Source organism: Ascaphus truei, chromosome 2 (assembly GCF_040206685.1).
Source record: "Ascaphus truei isolate aAscTru1 chromosome 2, aAscTru1.hap1, whole genome shotgun sequence".
Taxonomy (NCBI): domain Eukaryota; kingdom Metazoa; phylum Chordata; class Amphibia; order Anura; family Ascaphidae; genus Ascaphus; species Ascaphus truei.
Genome location: NC_134484.1, coordinates 425,760,560 through 425,787,539, shown reverse-complemented (window position 1 = coordinate 425,787,539; position 26,980 = coordinate 425,760,560). Strand labels below are relative to the sequence as shown.

The window sequence follows — 26,980 nt, the reverse complement described above, 5'->3', positions numbered from 1 at the left end:
TCAAGGTCTCTGAACCAATTGGGAAACGGCAGTCAACCGCATATAATGGGAATGCAAGCATTAAAATGGGCACTGAACCAGTGTTAAAGTTGGTTTTACAAATATTACATATTTTCAGGATATATATATTTTTTTCTACATACATGTGCAATGTATTTTTTTTAAATTATTTTTTTAACGCGTCAATCACAGGGCAAAATGTAGAGCAAAACAATCTTCAAACGTTACAGAACAGAGCTGATTTAATTCAAAATGACACAAACCATAATTTAACATACAAATCATTTTTGATACAGAGAAACAACTGCAACAGAACTGATGAGGTGTTACACTTTATTTGGGTTATTAAAACCAATTCAGAAAAAAGCCAGACTAAAAGGGTAGCTACTATCCGTCTCGCTTGCACGAGTCGAGATGCATATGGGATTACAGTGCACATCCCAACATTGAGTGTGTTTCAAAAATCAGTGTCTGACACGTGAATTTACTCACAAATAATATTTTTATTCACTGTATGCTATACGGTGGAGGGCTTTTGTCAATTTTCTTTACCTACCATAACTTATTTAATGTGTGGTTGAAACCTATCCCAGCTTGAAATTGCAAATCCAGTACAACCAACCGCACACTGATGAGGGATAGGGCTGTGCTGAAAAGCTGTGTAATACAGCAGGCTTATAGGGGTCCATGTTAAATGGATAAGCAGCAACAGGTGACACTGTGTGCGCATTTGCATGTCATTTCCCAGAATTCCTAGCTGCAGTGGAAGCATTGAATGCAAAGAGATAATGGGGGGGAAGCAGATCTGCAGACCTGTCTCAGACATGTGAATGTGCTTACAAGTGGCAATTTTTTTTGCAAAGATCAGTGAAAATGCCGAAGTGGGACAAGACAAATATAGAGCGGTAACACAAGTGCCTTCACTGAAATAATCTGCATTGTGCCCCACGTTCGCTCAGAACGGGTGCAGACGCCATGTACATACCTTTAATCTGTACCAGCATGAGCTTCTTGTACGGCACAGCACTATTGTTAGAGTTCTGTTCTGTGAGGTTCACGCTGCGCAAACTAACGCTGCTGAAGTTTTCTTTACTTGCCAGCCCTGCGAGTGCCACTTCCGAGAAGTTTGAGTTTTTGGACACTGGAAATATAAAAGAAATATGTATACGTGGGAGATTTGATAAAACTGGAACACAATGGTCCGTTCCCATTAAATATGTAGGACAATTATTTTCTTATAAAAACTGTGTATATTTGCCATGTTGGCAAATGCAACAAGACACGCATTTCGGACAGAAAAAACAGAGGGGAGAAATGATCTGGTAGGAGGAGTAGTGGTAACGTCACTGCTTATGAAGCAGGCGAATGCAGTGTGAATCCCAGCGGCAGATTGCCTTGTGATGTTGGCTAAATCATTATACATTCACCCCCAAATATTGGATGTTAAACTCTTCAGAGCAGGGACTCATTGAGCCTAAAAAAAAAAAATTAAGCACAACGCAGTGTACAGTGCCAGCGCCTACTAAGAAAAATATATTCAGTCATGAATGACAGAGAAAGCGAAGAGAGCCCCAGCCACGGAAAGCCAGATATCTTTTGGGGTAAAATGTCCACAGAAAAATAAAAATAAATAAAAGGTACCAAACCTCACTATAGCCAGTGTTGTATTGTAGTACAGCAAGAAAGTTTTACTTTGTTTAACGTCAACGATTAGAGAAAGAAAGCAACAGAGAAGAACTTTACAGACAAGAGGAAGCTGGACGTACTTTTCTCTACTTTCATTCGCTTGGACTCCATGAATGCCACATTGAGCCTGGTCTCGGTGTACGTCTGTAGGATGTCCTCTCTTGCTGCCAGCATCTTCAGAGGGTTCCCGGAGGCTTGCACATTGCGCACTGGTCTCACTGCACGTTTGTGTTCTGCTACAGCAGAAGTCAGCCTACAGTACATTTGAATACATGAGCAGATTACAAGAGCAGCATAGGATTTGCTTTTACACACATTTTGGCTTTTTAGCGCTCAACTCCATGGACCTCCAATTTACTATTGAGGGCGATGATAGCTGCGAAACAGATGCTTAATGTTATACGATTAAGCATATAATTGATGAGATAATTACCTGCTGGCATGTACATATGGCTCTCGATAAACATGGACCACATGGCCAATTTTGTTTCAGTGATTGTTTGCGAAATATATGGCCAGATCTAATTGAAATTATATTTCACTACTATACATGCCAACATCATTTACAATAGACCGAGTATAATTTTCTCTCCCCTCATCCCCCAATGTAATCTACTCCTTAGTGAATGGTAATGTTGAGATATACAGAGAATTTAGCCCATTTAAGGTAAGGCATGAAATATATGGCACAATCTGGCAGTCCCAACTGAGTGTCTCGATCACGTTTTGTGCCTGTAAACAGATGAAAAGAATGCTTCTGACATGCGTGCGTAACTGCAATGTTCTATTAGCAGACAGAAGCACTTCCAGAGTCAAAATAAGCAATTCATCTAGGATGACATTTAATATCCATTAACGCAATTCCCACTGGCTCAGAAGAACAGAAAGCACATGTGGGGAGGAGTACAGAAGTCATGTTTATATTGACGAATATATAGTAGGTATGGCCCATAACCTTTTATTCAAGTTTTTTATATTCTGTTATGCTTTTAGTTTTTTGATGTTTGTCAGATGTCAAAAACATGCAACTGGACAACTAAAACCTTGTTTAAAAAAAACAACAAAAAAAAACGCACAGGGTCAAGGGCTTGAATTAGGTCAGGGGTAGCCAACTCCAGTGCTCAAGGACTACGAACAGGTCAGGTTTTCAGGTTATCCCTGCTTCAGTACAGGTGGCTCAATACGTGGCTCAGTCCTGTGCTGAACTTGACTTGTCGGTGGCCTTTGAGGACTGGAATTGGCCACCCTTGTATTATGCAGACAGTGTATATATTGTATAACAAAACCTTTGTAGTACCGTTCTAGGCAGAAACATCAGCCTACACATACAGTATAAACAGCTATAATATCGTTAGAAACGAGAGAGACAGAACGAGAGAGGCAGAACGAGAGAGAGAACGAGAGAGACAGAACGAGAGAGGCAGAACGAGAGAGGCAGAACGAGAGAGGCAGAACGAGAGAGGCAGAACGAGAGTCGAGCTACAAATAAAATATGGTATAATCTATGAAGTCTGTGTGATGTGAAGAAATGATTCACATTAAAACGAAGCCCGAAGCCTGTGTAATATGTAAGAACTGTATATCCTGCTGCTCATAGCCACAGGGGAGAAATGAGGAACCGGTTGAAATCGCGAAGCTTTATTCCTACATCAAGTAATAAAAGTGCTGCAATATGAAACCTACAGGTCAGGGCAGCATGGGATAAGTCAGGAAAAGGACAGGGCAGAAAAGACTAGAGAGCTCGTATGGTTATTACACTAGGGAAATCTTACTCAACGTAAAGAGTCCATCATATGCTATTTTTCACAACTGCATTGGGACCAGACATGAAAGTGTTGCAACTCAAGCATCTAGGATTACATGAAAATAATTTGCTGTCAGCAGTTTAGAAATGTATTTTTTAGAGAGCTTTTTTGAAAGCAGCGCCTCACATATGGGGTCAGAATAACAAGCGTATGTTAAAGGGGGGAATAAGAAGGAATATAGTGTTTAGTTATACAGGGCATGAGTCAAGTGTCTAGGACTTGCAGGCAGCTTTTATATTCATGCGATCAGTATTTAGGGACAGTCTATAAGTAACGTAGAAGTTATGATGCAACAAACTGAAAGAAATAAGACTCACTTGGGTTCCTCGGAGTTAAAAATGACATCAAAATCATCATCGAAATCGAATGGCTCAATGGTTGCTGGGTAATCCAAGGAGCGGTAGAATTTTGAAAATGTTTCGTCATCATCGAGCTTCATCACCTCTTTCACAGATTTTCCTGTGACGGTCAGCGTGGTGTCATGTATCCCACCGGCTGCCGACGAAACAAAAAACCCCCACAAGTGAGACCAGAGATATTGATCTCATACAAAGCTCATCACAAGATAAACTGCAAATAAGCCGTTTTGTGTTTAATTTCCTCGCGAGGGGGTTGGCGCGGCCGAACACAAGGCTTTCAAAAACAAACAGCATACAAAACATACAAAAATAACCTAAGCTACATGATCGTCGTCATCATTATCAAGCTTCCCACTGTTTGGGTACATCATCATAAAGCTTCCTGCTGTGGGGTACTCCACTACCAGCTTTGATCTCTGCAGGTTACTTAAGAAATCATAACTTTTGATCATTACAGCAGCAATACTACATTCCTCCAACTTTCCCCCCACTTCTTTTTATATGTAAAGCACGTGACACGGAATAATTCTACATTCTTACCTAAACTGCCAATTGTTTGGTGCTCCTGTTATAAACGTGTAAAAAATCTCGATTCTCTGCCTAACGAAATGGCCGCCTTCTAATGCAGTCTGTGAAATTCTGCAGCTGATATGCAACATTATATTACTACATGTAACATTATTGTTACAGCTTTCAGAGTAATAGTGTCTGTTTGGCAACAAAGGATCACTAACAAATCTTTTGCTGTGTTTCAAAAGCGAAGATCTCAAAAAAGCTGTCAGAGCCGGTTTCAAAGAGGAAGTGGATAAGACTCTAAATGGTTGCTGTAGCAACCAATGGATGAACAGTACATGAAAATAAAAAACGGCATAAGGAGTTAAAAGAAAAAAAAAAAAGCAGACAGTATTATCTAGTACTACAGAACTGTTTTTTTGTGTTCTATTTTTTATAAATAAAAACAACCCCACCGGATTTTTCATGTTTTGCTGCTTTAAGGAGGAACAACAATAACTGAATAAGGCCAGCAATATCTTTTTTAAATCCCTTTACATGGAAAAGGTAGCGTGTGTACTTTGTTACACGAATGGTTAAACAAACCTGGTAGGATACCAGTGAGAAAAACAACTGTGTAGGTATTATGTGCATTCGACAGGAAACCATAAAGTGTGCAGGATTTCTAGCACTCGAGAGAGGATTCCGAAATTCGGAAGAAAGGTTTCTCAGTTTACACCCCAACTATGTGAACTCACCTCTGTTATGCAGTTTTCCCAAAAACGATTCAAGTTTATCTAACTTCCTGTCTGATTCCAAATGCATCTCGGGCTTGGCTTCGATTTCTAAAGAGAATATAAAAGTTTATTTAAAAAATGTAAACCGATGCAAACTTCAACCTGTTTGGATCAAACTTGTTCCCTCGATATCCCTATGCTTTCCCTTGAGCGGTTGATCCAATTGAACAGGAGCCAGCACAGACCTTTTAAGAGCATCATGTGGTTGTGGCCTGTGGAGTCACTTCTACTTCTGGGCTCAAGTGGGAGCTCCACAGCCATGGAGTGCTGCAGAATGCAAACGTCACATTGTACATGAGCAATACAAGCCATTGTTTTTTTGTTTTTTTTAAAGAGGATTCAAGCAGGGGGTCTCCAGAGCCGAACCCGTTAATTTCAGCTCCGGCTACCCTCTGCTTACAGAGATACCTACCTCCGAAGGGAGTGCCGGTATCTTTTCTTAAAGCTCCTGCGTCACATGGGCCAAAAGGAAGCCACATCGATTATGTCATGGTTTCCTATTGGCCCGCAGAAGCTTTGAAAAGCAGCCATTAGAACCCTGCTAGCCGAATAGAGTGGCTACCGGCACTCCCTACGGAGTTAAGTATCACCGGAAGCAGGGAGTCCCCAGAGTTGAAATAAATGGGGTTCAGCTCTTGTGACCCAGTGTTTCAATGCTATGTTACACATTAAAAAAAAAACAAAATCACTGGCTTGAATTGCTGCTGTATCCATAATCAAACCCATTGTTAAGCACTTCAGGCCGCTCTAGTTTCATTTGCAGAGCACTGTAAGGGACAAAGAACAAAACCTTTGCAAAATTAGTTTCTTAACGTCCAGTCCCCGAAGATCATGAAATATTTGCTTACCTTCTAGGGGCTTTGAAACTGGTGTTGTAGTTTTTAGTTTTTGAGCCAGCGGTGATGCCAGCGGTGTTATTGCTGTAGGCGATGCCAAACCTACATAAGATAGAAAGAAAAAAAAAGTAGAAGACAAAAGCTTTTCCTTTCAATCCACTAAGTAACGCATTAAAGCAGCAGTCCAACCAAGCTGCCGTTTTCCCCCCTTTAATATGTGCAGCAATACAATCCACACAATGATAAGTAATTAGCCGATCAAATCGGTGACGATTCGACTCGGTGGTTCACTAAATGGCTGTCAGTGCAGCAGAAGAGGACCAAAGATACAAAGTTCTGTGGTGAAGATCATGTGGTATAAACAGTACGCCCTACCGCTCAACCTTAGTACTGGAGGTGCATCAGGGAAAATGAATGAACGTAAACATATGTTTGAGTCCCCGGAGGGGTAACACAAAAGGTTCCCGTATATATTGCACTCTCAGTGGTTTCATATAGTAGGAAATAAGACGCAATTAAAAAAAAAATCAAATGTAGGATATTGCTTGGTCTGCAGCTTTAAATTACAGAAGTCATCCACTCCTCCCCCCCCCCCCCATATCCCACGTACGTACGTGTCACGTTGCTACTTGATGCTGAGTCCCACACAGGATTTGAGTAGCTGTGAGTATTGTAATTGAGGAACTAGAATTTCGGATACTCAAGGGCAGGCCTGCTTTTTTTTTTGTCAAGCAAAGGAGTACAAAGAAAACTACTAATGATTTAAAGAGATTGGAGATGAGGATTTCTGTACAAACCTTTCTTTACCATGCGTCCAGCTACTGAAAACTGTGTCGAGTCATTTGCTGCTCCTATGCCCTTTGTTTTCCACGATTCCTCCCTTACTGTAATCAGCTGTTTCCTTTCTTCAATAGACATGCGAGAATCATTGCCACTGGCCACTCTTTGCTATATAAAAAATAAGTCCATTTATTAAGATGTCCATACCAGAGGTTGTAATGAATTCAGAACAAAAAAAGCGTTGGTAAAAAAATAAATAATAATAAAAAAAAACCATCTTAGGCCTGTAATACAGAGCGCGCTGGTGCGCATGCACGTGGCGTGCATTTCGTTAGTATGTTGTAAGCGGTGGCGTGCGCGGCTAGGGGCTGAGATTGGCTTGGCAGCATCATGTGGCGCGGCAGCAGCGCGAAAATATAAATTTTCATATATTTGCCATGATCTGCCGTGCCACCGCTCACGCGCGTCTCAATGTCATCCTCCCACAGCCAATTGCAATTGATGCGTGCGCACGGTAGCGCAAGCGTGCACTATATTACATGCCTAATTTAAAAGGCGTCTGTGTCACCTAAGGGAATACTATTCTATATGTATGATTTTATTTATAGCACTAAACACGAAAGCAGCATTTTATGTAATATTAGGATACAGTAAAATATAAAGCAAAAACTGAAACACAGAAGAGGTATGTACACCAATCGAAAGTTTACCACCTTTTTATGCTGTGAAATAAACTTGCAATTTTAGAGAGTAAAAAGATCTGCGGTCTTTGAGTAGTACACAAATTATTAGGCCTAATTATGAAATAGTTATGATTTACAAGACAAAAAAAAAAAAGTTTTATAAGGATTCCTTAGCTTACATTTTTGCTCCAAATATAATAATTTAGCGAGTTCTTGAAAACTATTTAGGCACATTTAAAATTAATATATACAAAATAAAAAACAAACAGGCCTTTTACTCTAATGCACTGCCAAAACAAAGTACATTTCCAGGAGACACAATACTCCCTAATCTGCTCTAGTCCCTGCCTCTGTTGACCATTTTGGCACCAACAGATAAAGGGTTTGTTGGACGCTATCAGATGAAAAACATGACAGGGAAACCACTCCGTAGCTTTACCGTACAGAGGAAGTTCAATTAAACAGAAACCCAAAACCTTTCCATTCTTACTGCAGTATCAAGAAAAGGTCAGGTTTATTTTTTTGTCCGTCAACACGAAAATCAGCACTGCTATATAAAAAAAAAAAATATTGAAGACATGTCTAGAATTACTGGCCTGAAGAAACAAGTATAATTAACAATGTTTTTTTTTTTCCAGTCAACTAATTGTCACATTCACAGGAGGTGGAATGGAAAAAAAATGTAATATCATTCAAAGGGTGAAAACATTTTTTGGCCCCTTTGAAGTCAAATTAGGTCATAGTGACCAAGTAAAAAAAAAACAAAAAAATGTATGCATGCACATAGTGAAGCTATGTATTCTCGGAATCGACGTTTCGGTCCTAACCATGGACCTTTGAGAAAGGTCCATGGTTGGGACCAAAACATCGATTTGATTTCACTTCAAATAAATCCAATATTGTTCCTCTGGAGTGCAGCCTTTTTTCCCTGCTTGGAAGGAGAATAACATTGCTGCATGGATTGCACCGTTTGGCACATGGCACGCACCCAAGGCAGGTCAAAGCAAGCGGTCATGTGAGTGCACCTTTTTCTATACCTATTATGCATGCACATAGGGGGGTTCCATAAGCTAAAAAAAGCACGGCTCAGCTCCCGTTAGTTAGGGTGGACGGCGACTTTAAGGGTATGCAAAAATTCTAATAGAATACCATTTACATAATGCTGTATAAAGGTGCTCATGACATGTCCTCAGTGTTAGATTTCCCATTAGGCCTGCTAGGCCGGGGCGGCAACATTTGGGGGCGGCAATGCTTTTGCCGCACTCTCGGGCCTATCGGACCTAAAGAGAAGGTACTTGCCTATGTCAGCCGCCTCCAGCTCCTTTGGTATCCCAGCATCAAATGACGAAGCGGGCCTCACAAACGTGGCGTCTCAATGCCATGGTCACGTGCCACCGTGCGATGTCACATCTGTGGCATGCGTGGCATCATTTGACGCAGGGATGCCAAAGGAGCAGGAGGGCAGCAGAAAGGAGGCGGCCACACAGGCTAGTGCCCGGGGGGCGGCGGATTTTGAAATCGGTCGCTGCGTGTCCTACAGCCCTGCAAGTACATCAGGAAGCACAAAACATACAAATATTTCTGCAGATCAGCCAAGACAGCTGCTGAAAACATCCAATATTTTTCATATTTATGGATGGGCAAGATAATGAAATTAAAACAGCAATTTTTGTATATTTTATTATCTTTACAGAAAGTAATACTAACCAGCTTAATGCACATTCATTTAATACATTGTTTGACCTTCACAGGCAAGTACAGTACCAAGCAATAAAAACTGGCTTGGAGTCAGATTGGTTTACTTCCCAACTCCAGGGCAGATAACATTTATGGTAGAGGAAAATTTGTGATTCTTTTGGAAAATCCTCTGGAAAGATTTGTTTGATTTCAAACTTCTGTACTGTATATATGAAGATGCAGTGCTTGATAATGTGTTCTTAAAAAGAACAGAATACCCAGCACTATGCAAAGGAGAAATGAGAAGCACCTGAACCAGGAAAATGAGTCGCTGCATTCTCACAACATACATGTGTAGTCGGATTTGCTATTCCCAGAGCTGCTAGGGGAAAGAGAAGAAAAAAAACAACCTAATTTATGTGCCTTGGGATTAGTGCAGTTGCACTGGCTGTATTGTTACTCCACGGTAACCTTTTCCCACAACTACACGGAAAATTAAGTAACAAGACCTACAGATGTAGCCTAGAAAGAGAACTAGAGATAAAGCAATTGGTCCAATGAGATATGGGAAAATCAATACCAATGAATTTAGCAAAAGCTCCTATGAATGTCAAAGAAATTTGCACCACTGTAAAAAAAGTTTGTTTGAATGTTATTTGTTGATTTGCAAGGAAAGAATACATACTGTCCTTTATTTTCTTTTATGCAGAATGTCAATTTAAAAATAAATACTTAGAAGATATTTAGGTTTGGCAATTTTGTGCGCATCAGCCATTCAGTCATCTGTAGTCACAAAAACTAGCGATAATGCAGCAGACGCTCTGGTTTTATGATATAGATATAGAAGTAGTTTGGAAAGCATTGCTCTATATTCAAAATCAACCTCAGATCTGGATCTAAAACAATGGATGAATTGCCACGGTTACCATAAATCCCTTATTCATGGAAAGGATACTTCCAGTGCCAACACAAGATAGAATCTGGTCCTTAGAAAAGATCACATTTCTGATCATTGTAAACTAGAGCATTACCTGCTATTTACTAGCCAATGTTTGAGCAGATGGTCATGAAGCAGTTACAGTGTTGTCTAGACGCCTGATTTTTGACCTTTATCAGTCATGCTACAGACTGGCCCATGGAACAGACTATTAATCTGTGTTTTGAACGATCTGTTCCAAGGGATAGACAAGAGACATCTGTCTTTGCCAATGACGTACTTTAACCCCGTGTTCCAATGTGTATGCAATGGATTAAGGATAGCAGTGTTTACAATTCCTCAGCGAGTTCTATACTGTATATTGACCAGCTTCATTTGAATGCTAAATAGCATTCATCAACAACCATGGCATTTTCGCAATACAGCCGACTGCTAAGGCCTCTCTACCTGTTGGCCTGCTCAGAAACAGCCTGTTTTTTTCTTTAGGCCACTTTGAGAAGTGATTAGGGCCCAGATTTACTATAAAGTGCTAAGCCTTTGCACTCCTTAGACACCACTGAATGTAGCAATTCACTAAATCAGAATCCAAGTCAAGGGCTGCATTTCCAGAATTCTGCCAATTTGCTGACCAATCAACCACTTTTGGAAGATCGAAAGCATCAACTGGTTAGATAGATTTGCTGCTTACAGGCATACCCCGGTTTAAGTACACTCACTTTAAGTACACTCGCGAGTAAGGACATATCGCCCAATATGCAAACGGCAGCTCGCGCATGCGCCTGTCAGCACGTCCTGAACAGCAATGCCGGCTCCCTACCTGTACCGAAGCTGTGCGCAAGCGGGGAGTCTTCTGTGAAGCCTGTTACAAATGTGTTATTTACATCAGTTATGCACGTATATGACGATTGCAGTACAGTACATGCATCGATAAGTGGGAAAAAGGTAGTGCTTCACTTTAAGGACATTTTCACTTTACATACATGCTCCGGTCCCATTGCGTACGTTAATGCGGGGTATGCCTGTAAATCATTGAAATCGTAAATCCCATTGACAAATGGAGCCAGGACAATTTAGGCAGACGTCAATTTAGATAACTTTCAAAATCTTTGTCCAAAACATCCTTATCAGCTCTTTTATCAGATGGTAATTTTTGCACCATCTGATCCAATTCTTATTCCCCAGGATTGTAACTCTTATACCAAGATACCAAATATATTCAAGTTATTAGCAATTTAATATAAAGTACATAATTCAGGTCCCATTAGGATCCCACTGGTCTTTTCTTTGAAACACTCTGCCTTCTTAGGCTAAGGCCCCGCTGCACACCCGCCTTGCATCCTGGCAACGCGTGCACGGCGCTTCACCGCGATCTGTAGGTTCCTTATTTCGGTGAGGGGGGGCATGGCCAAAAAACGGGTCGGGTGGGTGCAGCCATGACGGGGGGCGGGGCCACGACGAGCACAAAGCAAGGGTATGAGTATACAGGGGAGAAAATATGTATCAGGGGAGCTATAACAAAATCACACATTTACAAAAAGAAATAATACTACTGCAAAACACTAATGAAAAGTGCAAGGTAACAATTTCATTGAAAATGGTTTCATAGCATGTTAAAAGACTGCAGCGGGGACCAGAGGACACACTTGTCCCGCTCACCCCTCCCTCCCCCTGCCTATCTCCTCCTGCAGCTTCCTGGTCATCTGATGATTAACTCTGATAGGCTCCCTAGCGCACCATGTGACGCGTTGCCGCTCAGGAACACCATCCTGTTGTAGCCCCTGCTGGCTGACGCGTCACAGTATGTAGTGAGCCAGGGAGCGAGGAGGCACCGGGGACTGCCAGGAAGAAGGTAAGGAGCTGGGGGAGGCGAGCACGAGGCCGCGCGTACCGCCGACTGCAGCGGGGACCTAGCCTTAGGCCTTGCCCCCGCTGCCTACTACAGCGTCCGCTGTGGCGGACGCTGCGCGCACGAGAGCCCTCCCCGCAATGGCGCCGGGCCCGCTGCGAGGGGGGGCCGCAGCGCTCGCGCGAGAGCTAGGACTCGCGTCGAGCGATTAGGCACGCCCCCCGGCGGTTCAGCCAATGAGGGCGAACCTGCCGGGTGACGTCATGGCCGCGACCCCGTCACTCCTCCGCCACGCCCCCCCCGGTCTCTCCTCCTGCAGTGAGCTGCAGACCGGGGAATCGGCTTAACGCGCCGCCAAAAGCGCGGGCGCGCGTTACAGCGGCGTGACCGGGGCCTTAGCCTTAGGTTGCGGCTACGATGCCGCGGAGCGCGCTCATGCTCTCCAAGCATGAGCGCAGACTGTCCTGTTGAATTTTACAAGCGCGAGGGGGGTGCGTGTCATTGGCAGGATCGAGGCTGGGGGTGCGCGGCTGGGGACGTGTTCGGCTGGGGGGGGGGGGGTGTGACGGGTGCTGTGCATTGACTGGTGCAGATTGGTTGTTGAGGGTCATGTAACCCTTCAGAGTGCTTGAAATTCAAATTTTTCCTGCATCCACAAGCACCTAGCTTTGCGAAGCGTACGTGCACGAGCGCAGCGTGGCCATGCTAATTTGGTTACATTAAAGGGAGCACGCCAAGCGCTTGTCGCAGCAGCGTGGCTGCAGCCTAAGGTCCGAGACACCCCCCCCCCCCTCTGAAAATCTTAAAAACAAGCTCTAACCTGCAGTATCTGTTTACCTAGATATGCTATTAGTGCCCCCCCCCCCCCCTTTTGCAGGAAAGCGCTATAAATCTTCCCTCCCTCACCATTCATTTTCCCCTCACAAAATCTTGGCAGGAGACCAGTGTTTAGGTTTCATGGTTGTCCCTTAATAGCGCCGGCAGTGGGGATAAATGGGAACTGCAAGTGTAACACTAATTTAAGCCATGGATCCTGAATACCAATTAGCTATCGCCATTTTAGGTACAGTAGATTTGGATTTCATTCAATAGGTCCTGAAAGCTCCCAACAGACAGTAAAAACTAAAAAAAAAAAATACATTTCTTATACCAAACAATGTTTGCACAACTCAGGGATGAAATGCAAAGTTGTCACTGTTTTCATGCAACCTGTTGCCAAAATACAGCTCAACCCCCTTATAACGCTGTGCTTGGAGTCCAAAGAATCACATCGCGTTATAAGTGGAGCGCGTTAGAAATAATATACAATTGTATGCATTGTACAATAAAGTATTTAAGATACCAATAATCGTGTTGTAAAGTATTCATAAATACGAAAATTGGGAGCCACGCTTGCATCGCGTTATAAGCGGATTCGTGTTGTAACGGATCGCGTTATAACGGGGTTGAGCTGTATAAGCAATTTCTCGGAATATTAAAGTAACGTTTTCTATGTTTTCTAAACATCATATTTCACCTTCCATCTCCAAGGAGGACGCTCATCAAAGACCACAGGGCTTGGCTCTCTCATGCTAGTATTACTGACCTTGAAGGCAAAGAAACAGAAATACAGAAAAGTAAGAAGAGAAAGAAGATAGAGAAATAAGATAAGAGGCGCATAGTCTGCCAACTAATGCTATTAAGCCACACCCCGGCAGTAATAGCAATTAGGGTTACGGCTCTTGTGAAGTACAGTGGTACATGCCACTCTGCTCATCTGGGACAGGGGTGCTCAACTTCACTCCTGAAGACCCCCAACGGGACAGGTTTTGAGGATATCCCTGCTTCAGTACAGTTGGCTCAATCCGTGGCTCAGTTAAAGACTGAGCCACGGATTGAGCCACCTGTGCAGAAGCAGAGATATCCTCAAAACTTGACCTGTTGGGGAGAGGTGGGTCTTTAAGTTGAGTACCCCTGATCTAGGCAGACCAACCATGTTTATTAGCACCAGAGAGGCTCTTACTAACACATCTGATGAATAGTGTGTTGAATCGTGTGTTGAATCGTGTGTTGAATCGTGTGTTGAATCGTGTGTTGAATCGTGTGTTGAATCGTGTGTTGAATCGTGTGTTGAATCGTGTGCCAAGTGTACTGAAGCAGTGATATCCTGAAAACCCGACATGTTGGTGGCCCTTGAGGACTGGAGTTGGCCACCTCTATACTACAGGGACACACACCCTGTGGGGTTATAGATCTGGAATGAAGATTATTACTCCTTTTCATCTCTCAGTCTCTAGTCTACTGTCAAGAATTGTGACTATACGAGAGCAAGATAGGATCCGGCTAGTGGTTACTGAAGAGAGCACTATGAGCCCAATTCTGGACCAGCAAGGCTCTGATTTTTGAGCCCCTTCCTTTCAGGTCTCAGTTATTTTATTAATACGTCACTTTCGATTTAGGCATTTTAATGCATATCAATAAACCTGAGAATTTATTTTTCCTGGGACCATTTGTAGATTTACCTACAGGGGAGATCAGATATAAAGAATCTGTTATTTACTATTATTATTTTTTTACTTTGCATCTGGTGACATGAGATTTTTTTTCTTTCTTTCCAATGTGTACAATTGTAAAGGAGACAGTCTGACACAGGGCCGCCGACAGGGGGGGAGGGGGGGGGGGGACAGCCGGAATTGCTGTCCCCGGGCACGCCCAGTCAAGGGGCCCGGCTTCAGCAACACTACGGTTTTCATTCTGTGCAGGCAAGCCAGGCCCTCCCTTCCTCTCCTGCCAGACTGCAGGGCCCTCCCTTCCTCTCCTGCCAGACTGCGGGCCCTCCCCCCCTTTCTCTCCTGCCAGACTGCAGGGCCCTCCCCGCTCCTTCTCTCCTGCCAGACTGCAGGGCCCTCCCCGCTCCTTCTCTCCTGCCAGACTGCAGGGCCCTCCCCGCTACTTCTCTCCTGCCAGACTGCAGGGCCCTCCCCGCTCCTTCTCTCCTGCCAGACTGCAGGGCCCTCCCCGCTCCTTCTCTCCTGGCAGACGGCAGGGCCCTCCCCCCTCCTTCTCTCCTGCCAGACTGCAGGGCCCTCCCCCCTCCTTCTCTCCTGCCAGACTGCAGGGCCCTCCCCCCTCCTTCTCTCCTGCCAGACTGCAGGGCCTTCCCCCCCCTTCTCTCCTGCAAGACGGCAGGGCCCTCCCCGCTCCTTCTCTCCTGCCAGACTGCAGGGCCCTCCCCGCTCCTTCCCTCCTGCCAGACTGCAGGGCCCTCCCCGCTCCTTCTCTCCTGCCAGACTGCAGGGCCCTCCCCGCTCCTTCTCTCCTGCCTGACTGCAGGGCCCTCCCCCTCCTTTTCTTCTGCCAGACTGCAGGGCCCTCCCCCCTCCTCTCCTGCCAGACTGCAGGGCCCTCCCCCCTCCTTCTCTCCTGCCAGACTGCAGGGCCCTCCCCGCTCCTCTCCTGCCAAACTACAGAGCCCTCCCCCCTCCTCTCCTTCCGGACTGCAGGGCCCTCCCCCTCCTCCTCTCCTTCCGGACTGCAGGGCCCTCCCCCTCCTCCTCTCCTTCCGGACTGCAGGGCCCTCCCCCTCCTCCTCTCCTGCAGGACTGCAGGGCCCTCCCCCTCCTCCTCTCCTGCAGGGCCCCCCCCCTCCTTTTCTCCTGCCTGACTGCAGGGCCCTCCCCCTCCTTTTCTCCTGCCTGACTGCAGGGCCCTCCCCCTCCTTTTCTTCTGCCGGACTGCAGGGCCCTCCCCCTCCTTTACTCCTGCAGGGCCCTCCCCTTCTCTCCTGCCTCCCCTTCCCTCAGCACCGCCCTCTCCCGTAGGCAAGCCAGGCCCACCCCTCTCCTCAGCATTGCCCCCCCTGCCTTCTCGCGTTCTTGTGCATGCGTATGTCAATGCGTGCGTGTCACTGTGGGTGTGCGCATGCAAGTGCCACTGTCTGGGTCCGTATATTGGGGGAGGGAGGTTATAGAGGGTGGGGAGGGGAGAAAAATACATGGAGTGGGAGAGGTGGGGGGTTTAAGTCAAAGGGGGGGGAGTAAAGGGTGACAGGGGAGTATAAAAAGTGGGGTGAGAGTGAGGTGGTGTGTGAGAAGGGGGGAGTGTAAGAGTAAATGGGGGGGGAGGTTCTCGCAAAGCCGCCAGCATGTGGGGGCAGAGGGTGGGGAAGTGGAAACGTTGGTCCTGGGCCCCAGGAAAGCTGTCTGCGGCCCTGATCTGACACACACACTTAGCTGAGCATGACTCTTCTCTACCATATGTGCACTCTAGTCTCCAAAGCCCAGCTATGAAACGCCTCAACACCATTAGCTCCTTTGTGTGCATTTATAGAGAATAATGTAAAGGAATATTGTTAATCTTAGACCCAAAACGTGCTCTACAAAATCAGACAAATGTTGAGCCCTAACTGTTTATGTAGAAACTGCACTGATATTGGTTGAAGGTGCACACGTTTCCTCACCTGAATAATAGGAACAAAATACTGGCATTTATGGGCAGCAGGTATAGCAGGAGAATAAATAGAAGCATAGACAGGTTCCTATGGACAGGGGCAGAAGCAAAGCAAGAAAATTAGGAGACCAAAAATAAATAAATAAAAAGAGAACTCGTCGCATACAGTGGGAATACAGCATCCACTTTCCCAGTATTCATTAGAAGATTTGACTACAACAGCTTGATCTGAAATGCATCCGAAGTATATTCAAAAGCCAAGCCCATGCAGTACCATTTAGTAATTGACAATGCAATACATTTAAAAACAGTTTAATTGCAGTGTGCAGATGCTTGTGGGTATATAAACAGCTCACTGAATTTAAGACACTAGCAAAGTTCATGGCACAGATGAAACTTTAGCGACAATGTATGCCAAGTTACTCCAGGCCTACCAAACACCACCTTTTCAATGCTTGCAAAAGCACAACAGAGCACAACAACCAATAATAGACAACGCTGCTCCGAAGGCTACATGACAGTCCGGCTTACCCACAGCTGATTAGATTGGACATAATCATCTTTAATACCTCCTTCAACCTATGGGTTAAAACAAATAGGGAGATGTTGCAGAAGAGTTGGAAGGACTGGTCAGTAAAGCTGAAACATTCACGCGCTGGTCAGTGCTTAGGGTCTTATTAGATTTACGAGGCATGCAGGCACAAGAAAAAGGTAACACAATAGACTTATGGGAGAAGTGATAAGCAACACCAAGCTTGTATGCATTTAATACAAGGCTCTTCTCTATAGCAGGGACGCGCCTCTGACCTCCATTCACTTGAAACATGCCAGAGTTGATCACATCTGCATTTACTTCTATCACAGTGATTTAACCACATCACTGCCAGAGAGGCCCCATGGTGAAATAAATGTGTAGCATTTAGAAACTATATAAGACGGAAGCAACCATATGCACCAATACAAACTCTGCTACTGGATTAGAATCCCACACCACTATTAAAGCAGCAAAATGTGAAAAATGCTATGTTATTTGAATTTTTTTTTAAATAAACCAGATCTGTAGTATTAGAGAATACTGCCTGCATATTTTTTTTTACTCCTAATGCCATTTTTATTATTTTTTTGTATGTAATGATCATCCTTTGGTTGCTACAACCACCATTTATAAAGTCATATCCACTTCCTCTTTTGAAACAGGCTCCAACACTTTTTTTTTTTTTTTTAAGCTCTGCTCTTTGGCACCAAAGTATCACAAACAGATCTGTTGCTGTGTTCTAAACAGCAGACTGTATTACTCTGAAAGCTGTAACATTAATGTGTTACACTTTGTAATATAATTTTACATATCCGCTGCAGCATTTTACAGACTGCAGGAAGTGGCCATTATGTGTTAGGCACAATCAGGATTGTTACACATTTATAACATTAGCACCAAACGATCATCGCATGCAAAAATAAAAAAAAATAAAAAAAAGAAGGCTGGGGGTGTGGGGGGTTGGGGTGGAAGTACTATTGCTGCTTTAAAGATATGATTCTTTAAAACAATACAATAAAAGAAGCGAAATAAAAACCAGATGAAAAGAACAGTTTTGGTTTCCTTAGGATGACCAAGTAACGGCAAGGAGTTAAAGTTATGAACCATACTTTCCTACATGACTTGATAGTCATCTATGGTGCAGAGAGCCAACCATTAACTAAAGGAACACTCTAATGTTTTAAAAGCCACATCTGGACAGAGGCTTTTCTTGGTATTTTTTTCTCAGACGTACAGTACAGCATTCTAAAAAAATCTTGTAGCATTTAATGGTAATACAAATCGTGAATTCACATCACTTTACAACCTTAACAGCTTATGGTAATATTCTCTTCAAAATTGGAGTGATAGGATAGTATTTATTGCTAAAAGCAATTCACAGATGTGGCCTGAAAGAGAAACATATTGTAGAAAATAGAAGGCACGACATATTTGCCTCTTGTTAGTCTTTAAAACGTGAACTTTACCCCTAATACGAGCAATATGCAGTGCAGGCATGATTACATTGTTTCTGGTTATACAAAAAGGCAGGATTTGTTGTTTGACTAATTCCCACTTGTCAGAGCATGTGGCAAATGAGTGTACTACAGCAAGGGTGCGCAAACTTTCCCCGCTGTGCCACCCTGCCTGCTCCCCGCCCTTGCTCGCGCCCCCATCCCCTTTACCTTGTCTTCAGCTTCAAAATGACACCGCCGTGGGTCACGTGAACCTGCATCATCATTTACCGCCAAAGACAAGGCAAGTTGCAGAGGCCTCAGGCGATCCCCCGCCATTTAAATTTAAATGCCTTGGGGAAGAGCGTGAGGCCTCTGCAACCACCCCGTGTCTCCCCCCTCTCCCCCTTGAAAATCTTGTGCCCCCCCAGTTTGCGCACCCCTGTACTACAGTATGCATCTTTAGAGTGCGTTTGTGAAAACAGCCGTCTATGCAACAAATGCCCCTTTTTTGTATAAAGTTTAATTTACAGATGTAGCAAGGCTCGCCGTCCCCAGAGCAAGGCTGGAAAATAAAAAAGCCGCAGTCCCAGAGACCGTGTCTCAGGCAGTCGCGCTGCGAGAGGGGGGTTGGGGGGTGTTACATGCTTACTCCCAAAACAGTCAATCCTCCAGGAGCAAGGCAACAGAGGTCGCTTGACTGCAGTTTGCCGCAGTGCCGGGAAACAATTCAATTTTGATAACTCTGTACTTCCAACAATGGAAAAGCTCTACAACATGCCATTGTAGTAAATCGTATGAAGGGTTATAGCTGAGACCATACACTTTTTCCATTAGTCCGAATACTAATTGACCATAATATACTTTACAGCAAGGGCATGATATAGATATATATATATATATATATATATAAAAATAAATTAATATTTCACAGCTTGTACATGCTGCACCTTTTATTTTGGAGCAGGACGGTGTGCACATATTGGTCACGTCTATTTTATTTTATTCCGGTGTTCAAAAGTGTTTCAATGGCATGTCACACCCCTACCAAATAATGTTACTAAAATGAATGTTATAATATTGAGTAGCACAATACTTTTGCTACCCCAAACTCTATTCAACTAAAGAATTGTACACAGATGGTTCACTATAAAATAATCTTGCTGATTTGACAGGTTTCTTTCTTCTCTGTCCCCTATATTAGAACAGCAGAGGAAGGATTGCTCAGAGTATACAGATTTGACATGGATTTCACAATACCTATCCTTCAAAGAATTGCAATTTAAAATACTGCACAAAGCCTATATTTCACCTCTGCAAAAGGAGCAATCTTTTGGATTACTCATGTCTCAAGGGTAAGAGAGTTTGCCAGTTGAATTCATTGCTTTTGGTCACGTTACAAGATTATGACATTTTTGGTATAAAACTTTACAATATATAATTCACTATTTGATTTTCCAATGTGCTGTAAAGATTTCATTTTCTAGTTGTACGAAAAATTGGGAGTGGGCTCTATGAATATACCGCCGGTGCCAATTTTACTGTATTGACCAAAAAAAAAAAGAAGCTTGTATGCTGAATTGGATCAGTCCATAGGCTCCTACCATTTCTCAAACACGGACAGCTTACTTCATTTAATAGAGACAAAACCTTATGAGAAATAAGGAAAGAAACCCCTAGTGTAGCACACCAAGTTGAAGTGCAATGATTGATTAATTAAAATGTAACCTTTAATGGTATAAATATAAAATAAATGGGTACGGACTAGACTAACAATAACAAAGAGACACAAATATGATACTCCATAGAAGAGTGATAATACACACTAAGACTGCTAGATTTGAGATTATACTACTCATGTAGTTCTATAAAAACAAATCGTAGCAATCATTGGTCAGCTTCAGGCTACCTAGTAAGTGGTAATGAGGAATTGAATTCTCCCTGCCTAGTCTGTCTATAGCCCAGGTTAGAGTTAGGAGGCTAAACCAAATGATATGTTACACAATTGGCATACATATGGAGTATCGCTGATATAGGTATATAAAAGCTCTTCATATAAGAAGAGTAACACTAGGAACATGTAGGTATATGAATTCACCTAATTCAAATTATGAGTTATGCGTTCCGATGTCCGCCACGTTTTAACGCTTGTTTAGCACACCCTGGTTACTCTGTAACTTGTTAGAATGCATCTTATAACGATTAGTGCATATTAGTGGCTGTATGCTTGCAATAGTGGTATTACTGCGTTCAGGAATGTGGAAAAATTGCTGCGAAGTGTGTCTTAGGCTGCGTCCACACCTAGGACGACAGGTATCCCAGAATATCCAAGAAAAACTGATGCTTCTAATTGTGCACAGACATACACTACATAAAGTCCAGAAAAAGTTACTGTGCTTAGAATTATAAACACCCTTCTGTTCAGGGTCACCACTGATGAATGAGTATATAATAAATCACCCCACTTCTACCGTATCCCGTGACTACCCACGGGTAGGGGCTACAATGTGGTAAGGAGGAATATATAGTAGCTATACCGCCGTGTCCCTATGAGAGGACACCCAGCTAGTATGCCACTACCCTCCGCCACTGCCCTCCTACACCCGGTGTCACATACGGGGAAGAAATCCTCACTGCGGAGGTAGGGGAGGGAGATACTCAAAGGTATACACTCACGGTCTTGACGCGCCGGGTCTCCGGTCGATACTGAAGGTGATGACGTCGGTAACCTCTGATCCAGAAGGAAAATGCAGCGTGCTCCAGCCAAATTAAGTCAGGCAAAAATAGGGTTTGTACGGCGGTTCACTGCTGCCGCTGGGGTATAAAAGTAGGATGTCCCACACGCAAAGATAATAAAAAGGTTTATTTAGTGCATACACACAAAAAAAAAAAAAAAAAAAAAAAAAAAAAAAAAACTGCTACAGAGTGAACTCTTGACGCGTTTCGTCCCGTCAAGGACTTTGTCAAAAGAGACAAAGTCCTTGACGGGACGAAACGCGTCAAGAGTTCACTCTGTAGCAGTTTTTTTTTGTGTATATATTTTTGCGTCCACACCTAGTGCTGAGCGCGCGGCGCTTGCCGACTTTAGTTCCTGCAATTTAAATTTGTCCCGTCCCCGCTCACGCGGTGGGTGTGTGCTCGTGTACGGCACGCACGCTCTCCCAAGCTTGGCGCAAAAAAAAAAAAAAAAAGTTGGAAGCGCACTCAACAAGCCCCCAATGCTCACCCGCGCGCGCTTGCAAAATACACAGGACACCCAGCGCTCATGCTTGGAGAGCTGGTGACGTCACCGCTGTCAAGCATGAGCCCGGTCAGCGCCAGCGGGCGGCAGCCTTATTCACAAACACTTCATATTATTACTTCTGTATGGAGTTAGTGAGCTCAATGCTGCACAACAGATATTAGAACTGCGATCGGGTCTGTTCACCCGTAATGTATACTATGTATCATGACCGTTATTTGGTAATAAATACTTGTTTACCATATGTCTAAAGGCTCTTATAACTCCGAATTTGTGGATAAAATAGTTAGCTATCTTGCCAACGTCATGCGGGCAAAGATACAAACCCACTGGTAAGAATGAGCAAATATCTTAATATAATAAGAGTCCCGAATATAGTATTTCAGAATAGTATATCATATAATCACATCTCAGCGGTTCTTAAATCCTGTTGGAGTACTTATATTAATATCTCCCTTACTATGTTCAGAATAAGCATGTATATGGTGCTTCTGCTGGGGGCTCTTCTATGAGTATCATATTTAGGTGTCTTTTTGTTATTGTTAGTCTAGTCTGTCCCCATTTATTTTACATTATTTATACCATTAAAGGTTACATTTTAATGAATCAATCATTACACTTCGACTTGCTGTGCTACACTACGGGTTTCTTCTTTCCTTATTTCTCATAATTTTGTGTCTCTAGTGTATACTACCCCAAGCACCCAGTTCGATTGTGACTGTAGCAAGAGTTCATTGCCTTCCCCCTCCCCCTTTCCCATTAATACTTAATTTATTATTAGGCACAGAAAACTTAGATTTAGGACTTCAGCTGCATAAAAGTAGGTTGTGTTTTTTTTTTCACTAGTGGGCTCTTTATATTGCCTCGGTGGGAGTAATGCAGCCTTTCGGTTTTTGGCTTTGTTGCAGTTGGTAGGGGCGTTGGCGACCAGTCTGCCTCTTCATGGAAGAACCCTCTTCACCACCGTGGGAATGGGTTTTAGACTAATAGATGGTCAATTTTTGCCGCATTTGTATGTTTGTTTTTCCTTCACCAAAATTACACATATATATGTGCCTGTTCTTACCAACTTATATTATCATTATTTTTGCAGCCACGCAGCGAACTTTCTATTTCAGTGGATTGCCACTGAACGTGTGCGAGCACCCATGTGTATGCGCCTTTTTGAAGGTCTCGAAAATAAATTGCCTTCAAATTTCAACCAGCAACGGAGATACTCTTATAGAGCAGAGTTTCCGGTTAGTTCAATAAGTGGGCTATGGGAACAACTTATAAACAATAGAACACCATTTGCAGTGCTTCTATTGTTTTCTGCTTCTAAAAACACACTCTAAAGCCAATATAACCTACCCTCCTCCCGATGTTGTACATATAGCCCCCTCTGGGCTCCCCCACAGCCCCGAGGACCTCCGATCCAACCACCGGTGTGTGCGGGGAGACGCCGGAATGGCTGGTGGACCCGGCACAGTAGTGGAGAGTGTGGAGGCAGTCATGGAGCGCTCCGGTACTCCGGAGGCTCTGTGGTGGGATGCAGATAGGGTGCTGCCATTTTGGATGCTTTGCGCATGTGCAGAATGACTGCAATGCACGGCGGCCATTACCAGAGAGCTTGCGCATGCGCAGTGCAGGGAGATAGCGGAGGCCATTTTGGAGAAAGCTCCGCAGGGGAACTACAACCCCCAGAAGCCTCTGGGGCTGCAGGAACATGTGAGGCACCACAGCCAATAGGGCTGCAGCATTCCCTGCTGAGGAATTAGATACATTAAGCGCGTCTGCACCACGCTAGTCAGTCGGAGCTGGGACATCAGAAGGGTAGGGTGTGCAGGGTGTCAGTGGCCCCTGCACTAGGCCAGAGACCCCACCCCCCCTTAGGCCCGACTCACCTCAGCCTGTGGTAGCTGCAGGGACAGGCCCATCAGTTAGGGACACTGCCTCTGTAGTACCAGAGTGAGGGACACAGCCAGGACGGGGCTGCATCCTGGCTTCCGGTGGTCTGGGACCACCCATGAAAAGACAGACTATCTTCATGGTGGGACGCTCCAACCCCACGTGGAGGCGGACGCCATCATGGACAATGTCGCTGGATCAGCGGATCCCTTTCTTAAGTTGGCACTAGCGGGTGTTGGAGCACCCGGCAGGTATACCTCGACAAGTGCACCAACTGTACAAACATTAGTGGGGCAGCGCTGTCTCACACATTGGGTGGGTTGCTGCTTGTGGACACCAGGGTGGTTGGGTGCCCAAGGGCCCCTCAGTACTTTGGGGACTGTGGTATCAGGTGGGGACAGAGAGTTGGAGTGTACGGCTGTGTGTGGCCTAGTTGGTGGGACTGGTACCATTGTTATTGTATACCTGTATTAAACTGTTCTCTTATACCACGTGTGCATTTCTTATATTGTCCTGTGACGGGGTTATCCAACAGTTAGGATCCCGCCCAGTGGAGGCGCTGTCACCAGACGGATCAGGTACAACCCAGGCTCCTGTGAGCCTCAGGTAACGCACAACACACACAGTAGCCGACACATCTCTCATAGGGTGGGGGAAGTGCGCTACATATGCTTTAAAAAAAAAACGCCCCCCTCCTGTTGTATGCTGAAGAGTCCGTAGCTCTAAATTAAAATTCTCAGGTCATAGGAATTGCTTTTAATTTTCAAAATATCTCAATTATATTTCATATTTCACTTGTGACCATAGTTTAAAATTCCTGAAACTTCAAGGAGACTCAAAGTACCTGATCTATGTAATATTAATACGAGCACATCCCACTCCCAAAAAATATTTAACAATTAAGAAGGAAATTAATGCATCTGAAGACTTTTTTTATTTTACTACATTTCGACATTTTATTTATGTCTTTATTACTAATGAGCCACGGTATTTGAAGCTGGAAGTAATAACCATTGAACGTATTAAAATGTGTCCCCAGAGGAAAGCGGCAGATCTGATTAGTTTGTTTTCACTGCATAGAATTGGTGAAATGGAACGTTTCCTCTAAGAGGAAAGTCTATTTGAAGCATGTGGCATTCATATATTCAGATACACAACAAGTATTCATGGGGATGTTAGGTAATCACATTCCATATTAAAGTCCACTCCCCTTAGGCTGCGGTCCCAGTCACCGCCACAGTGCACGGCTCGGCGTGCGCTGTGCTATCAAGCCCCGCCCCCCCAGTCCGGCAGGTCCCAGTCCCTACCTTGACGCGCACCTTTCCCCAGCGGTGCGCGACAGGTTTTCAGGGAGGCAGGAGAATTTGACCTCGACATCTGCGACGGCGGTTCAGCCAATAAGGGCGAACCAGCCGCGGGACGTCATGGCCCCGCCCCTGCAAACCCACAGCCACGCCCCCTCCCGTCGCAAACCTTCCCTCTCCCTCCAGACCGCAGTGTAGCACTGTGCACGCGCCGCCCCCCGCGTACAGTGAAGACTGGGGACTCAGCCTTAGGCTGCGGCCCCGCTGTCTGCGCTGCACGCCTGCCTGCACGTGCAGCCAAGTCCCCGCTCTGCAGTGAGCTGCAGGGGGAAAGACGGGAGGGGGGGTGGGGGGTGCTGACATTATGTCACCGGGCAGGTTCGCCCTCATTGGCTGAACTGCGGGGGGTGTGGCCTAGCAATCCATCACTAGTATTGATCACAATTTTCCTATTATTTCTATTTTTACCATTTTTGTTTTTGGTTATACATTTTATCATTTAATACTGTTTTTTTTAGTTCCCTGTTTCATGAATTAGTATTAAAGTTAATAGTTGTTAAACCAATAGTTTTGTTTTTAGATGTTTGCCATTTACGTTTTTGCACTCAATTGTATTTTTCGTCATCAGGTGTGTCCTTACTAGCCAATTCAGTCATATGTGATGACGGGGGTTTATTTAAGACTCATTACCTATCAGGTGAGGTAGCTTATACACCGTCACCTTCCATATTCTGAACCAGTGACAGAATATGGCTATTTAAGGATCACCTTTTGTTTAACCAGGTACTCTTTGACAAAGTCCTATCTCTAGGATGAAACACATCAGAGCTTTTTTTTGTCATGTGTATAACCTTTTGTGCACAATACACTTTTCATTTTTCTATAATTGCACTTCGTGTTTTCTTAAACACCCACCGGACGGCTGTGAACCGCCAATACAGCAATTTCTTTTTTTTCCCCATCACAATTTTCCTGTCTGCAGGAGAAACTGGCCCGCGCGGTGGACTGCCCCTTGCAGTGGGCCCAGCCCCATTGAGGGGCGGCTACTGTCCCCGCAGCAGGCACCTGGCCTTAGGTGGTAACTCTCTCAGTTGGTCTGCCTGGGACCCATTATCTGACCCGCAAAGGTTCTCTTTTGTTCTGTGAATGGGAATCTGTGTCACCGTGCATACTGTGCATTTAAAGGGATAGTCGCTCCTACGACGAAACTCAACCAACGGCAGTGGCATGTTTAATAGGTTCAATTTAGGTGATTGGCAGCTTAAAAATGAGATAACATATTTAAAATTATTTTGAAAATATGACTTTTTCTCAGTAACAAATTACGTTGAAAAGTTTTTACAATCTATAGCCTTTATTTATTTTGTGCTTGGGATTTTTATAATCTATTGATAATTTGAAATGCTCTCTTTTCTCTATTTTGCATTTGTAAAGTAATTATAAGGCTATCACAACCAGATAGGGTTAAAAATGTACTCATTTTAGTTTTACAGGAATCGAATAAGTAAAACGGATTACGCTGAGAAGTTAACTTTTTCTTGTTTGCTACGTTGGACTGTTCGTGTCAAGGTTTGGTTCCCCCTAAAATGGAGAAGCAAAAAGGTGATGCTGAATGCTCATTTGCATGTCATTACCCATAATCCCATGCTGCAGTTGAGGCATTGCATGTTGTACATAATGATGAAAGGCAGGGTTGCAGACCTGTCTGAGACGCGAATGTGCTCACAAGTGTTAATTTTATTTGCTGTACCCAAACATTACACATTTTAAAAATCAGCTCCATGTGATGCCTTAGGATGCGTCCCCACTGGTGCGGAGCGTGCTTGACGCGTTCTCTTTTGTGAGTGTGAATCAGCCCGTTCACGTGGCACGCGCACATTCCCCCAAGCTCGGCGCTTGGGAAACAAAAAAACTATTTGAGATTGACGCGTGCTCAGCTGAGGTAAGTGCACACAGAACACACACCACACACATCCCTCTCCCAAAAGTAGGCAGGACACCCGGCGCTCATGGTTTGAGAGTTGGTGATGTCGCCGCTCAAGCATGAGCGTGGTCAGCGCCAGCGGGGACTCAGCCCAACACCAGTGGTGCACAAACTTACCTTGCCTTCCTGCGACGCATCGTCCTTGTAACCCGGCATCCAAGGACGCCGCGGGGTCACGGCCCCATGGCAACGTGACCCCGCCCGTCATTCGACACGGGGGTGAGGCGCCGAAGAGAGCAGGAAGGGGTGCGCACGGGGAAAAGTTTGCGC

At 44.4% G+C, this 26,980-nt stretch overlaps 1 protein-coding gene across 19 annotated transcripts in view; it reads right to left on the bottom strand.

Annotated features, from left to right (window-relative positions):
• SVIL (supervillin) overlaps positions 1-26,980 on the bottom strand; it is a 191,890-nt gene that overhangs the window by 25,879 nt on the left and 139,031 nt on the right. For 13 of the 19 annotated variants that reach the window (XM_075587689.1, XM_075587697.1, XM_075587701.1 and 10 more), the window contains 9 exons: positions 16,858-16,905; positions 16,337-16,414; positions 13,415-13,483; positions 6,773-6,923; positions 5,988-6,077; positions 5,101-5,187; positions 3,809-3,986; positions 1,767-1,939; positions 986-1,141 (listed from right to left, as the gene is read on the bottom strand). In XM_075587689.1, coding sequence (XP_075443804.1) covers positions 986-1,141; positions 1,767-1,939; positions 3,809-3,986; positions 5,101-5,187; positions 5,988-6,077; positions 6,773-6,923; positions 13,415-13,483; positions 16,337-16,414; positions 16,858-16,905 — 1,030 coding nt within the window. The remainder of the gene's footprint in view (positions 1-985; positions 1,142-1,766; positions 1,940-3,808; positions 3,987-5,100; positions 5,188-5,987; positions 6,078-6,772; positions 6,924-13,414; positions 13,484-16,336; positions 16,415-16,857; positions 16,906-26,980) is intronic. The other 6 variants (XM_075587696.1, XM_075587700.1, XM_075587705.1 and 3 more) reach the window with 3 other exon arrangements.